The following is a 2,037-nucleotide window of genomic DNA, read 5'->3' as shown; positions in this document are numbered from 1 at the left end:
TTGCTTGCAATAACCAATGTGAGTCTTGTTGTTCAAATACATACCGTCGCCGACTTCGCACTCCTGCGCAGATCAAAAGTAGACCGCGAACCGCTCAGGGGCCTCACGTTTCGAGGGAGGAGGGTTCCCGACGCGCGAGATCGGCGTACGGGGCTTGCAACCGCCCGGGCGGCTAAGAAAAGCGAGCGGGGTCGGCGGCGCGGCCATGCGTGCGCACACACGCGCCCGCTCGGGCTGGCTCGCCCGGGGCTGCAATTGTAGGAAGGGGATAGGGGGTAGGGGGAGGAGTACACACCTACAGAGCCCTCCTATCACTTCTTTCTCTGTTTTCCTGAAATGTTGCAAAGAGGGCACCTTCTGAGTGGGCACCATGAAATACTCCATAGCGATCGGCCCCCCTCCTCTGCACGAGCCGGGTCCCGCGGTCCGCCGGAGAATGCAAGATGGAAATCCGAATCAAAGGGCAGCGCCGGACGGTGGTGCAGAATCGGCCGGTCCCAGATGCTGGCGGCGGCGGCGGCAAGGGGAGGGAGGCGGGCGGGAGGGGCGAGAGGGAGGTCTCTCCGGCCTGCCTCCCCGGGCGCGTGTATGTGTGTGTGTGTTTGCAGCTGATCAGATGTCTGTTTCAAGGCGGGAAACAGCTGGTGAAAACTCAGCACTCCCCCGGCCTCCTTCCGCGGAGTAAGGAATTGCATGTAAACAAAGGACTATTTGCAGCGCCCCCCCGGGCGGCGCAGAGCCGTGATGAGAAGGGCTAGGGCCCCAGTGGGCAAGGGGCCGCCGGGGTCTGCGGGCCTCCCCCCTGCGCGAGAAGCGGGGGGCTGCGGGTTGACTGGGAAGGCACGGCGTGAATGGAGCGAGTTGCGGCTGAGCTACATGCGCCACTATGGGTGATGAGGTCCCATCAGCTGACAGGGTTGGCAGGTTGGCAAGCGTAGGAAGAAAAAAAAAACGCCAGCCACCGCGGGGAGCCAGCCAGTGCGGCCGGGTTCCCGGCGGGGACTGCCCAGTGCAGGGTCTTCGCGCTCTGCGGCCCTCGAGGGCGGGGGACGCGCAGCTGGGCCCGGGGAAGGCGGCCTGGGGTGCTGCTAGGGGCTTTTCCCTTTTAACGATTGTAACTGCATAGAGTGGAGCCGCTCTGGCGCGCTCCCTCCGAGCTCAGGGCCCCCTGGAAACTTGCGTCACAGCCACCGCTTCCCACATGCAACTTGGGGCCGACTTCGGAGGCCGGCCAGCCCACTGCCTCCCACCCTCCCGCCCTGCCCAGCTGCCCGGCACTGGCCGCCTAGCCCAGCTCCAAAGCCTGGGAATCCCGGAGCTGGAGAGAGGAATGCAAAGGGGGCGCGCCGGGCGCCTCGGATCCTGGGGCTGCCCTAGGAAGCGGGGGCCCCGGCAGGGAGGGAAACGTGGAGGGAGGCCAAGACGGCAGCGGCCTGGGGGCAGGCTGCCAGCGCGGCTGGGAGGTCTGGTGGCTGCTGCCGGGTCCCGTCCTAACCTTCGACATACACACTTTCCCCCTCTGCGAGGAGGCAGGACGGCGGGAATCTTGGCCCGGGCGGAGGGAAGGCTGCAGCTTCTCATTCATGGCGAAACAAATGCGAGACTTGCTCCTCCACCAGGGTGCGCTTTCTACGAGGGCTGATGGCCTGGGGCGGAGGAGGGAGGGGCACTAGCTAACGAACTTCTGTCCCCGCCACCACCCTCACCAGGTCCCCACCTTCCTTCCCCAGGCCCTCCCCTGGCTCCTGGAGGGTGGGCCCCAGGCTCCAGAAGACCAGTCTGCCTTAGAATGTCCGGCCTCCTGCCCACCGCCTTTCTCAATCCCATTCACCTTCAAGGTTCCGCCCACATTGCACCTCCTAATTGAAATACTCCTACCAATAACAAGGATTACTGCTATTATCCTATCCTATATCAATTATCTATACTAATAAAAGGGTGATATGCTAATTAGACCGGGAGACCAGATGTCCTTCCTGACAAAGCCATGGTGGCAGGACCAAGGCAGAGGCAGTTAGGGGTGAGCAGGCTGGGGGG

General features: G+C 63.5%; 1 protein-coding gene across 4 annotated transcripts in view; it reads right to left on the bottom strand.

The window, feature by feature from the left end:
* TFAP4 (transcription factor AP-4) overlaps positions 1-2,037 on the bottom strand; it is a 37,581-nt gene that overhangs the window by 12,988 nt on the left and 22,556 nt on the right. The window contains exon 1 of one of the 4 annotated variants that reach the window (XM_006090421.2): positions 1,496-1,596. The exons of 1 other annotated variant lie outside the window; for it this stretch is intronic. In XM_006090421.2, the coding sequence (XP_006090483.1) occupies positions 1,496-1,581 (86 nt within the window). In that variant the 5' untranslated portion in view covers positions 1,582-1,596. Of the gene's footprint in view, positions 1-295; positions 616-1,495; positions 1,597-2,037 lie in introns of those variants that run through there. 2 more of the 4 variants (XM_014457291.2, XM_006090420.3) reach the window with 2 other exon arrangements.

The sequence above is a fragment of the Myotis lucifugus genome, unplaced genomic scaffold, assembly GCF_000147115.1.
Source record: "Myotis lucifugus unplaced genomic scaffold, Myoluc2.0 scaffold_72, whole genome shotgun sequence".
In the NCBI taxonomy this organism is placed as follows: domain Eukaryota; kingdom Metazoa; phylum Chordata; class Mammalia; order Chiroptera; family Vespertilionidae; genus Myotis; species Myotis lucifugus.
The sequence above is the reverse complement of the archived record's forward strand: the minus strand, read 5'-3'. Positions and strand labels throughout refer to the sequence as shown.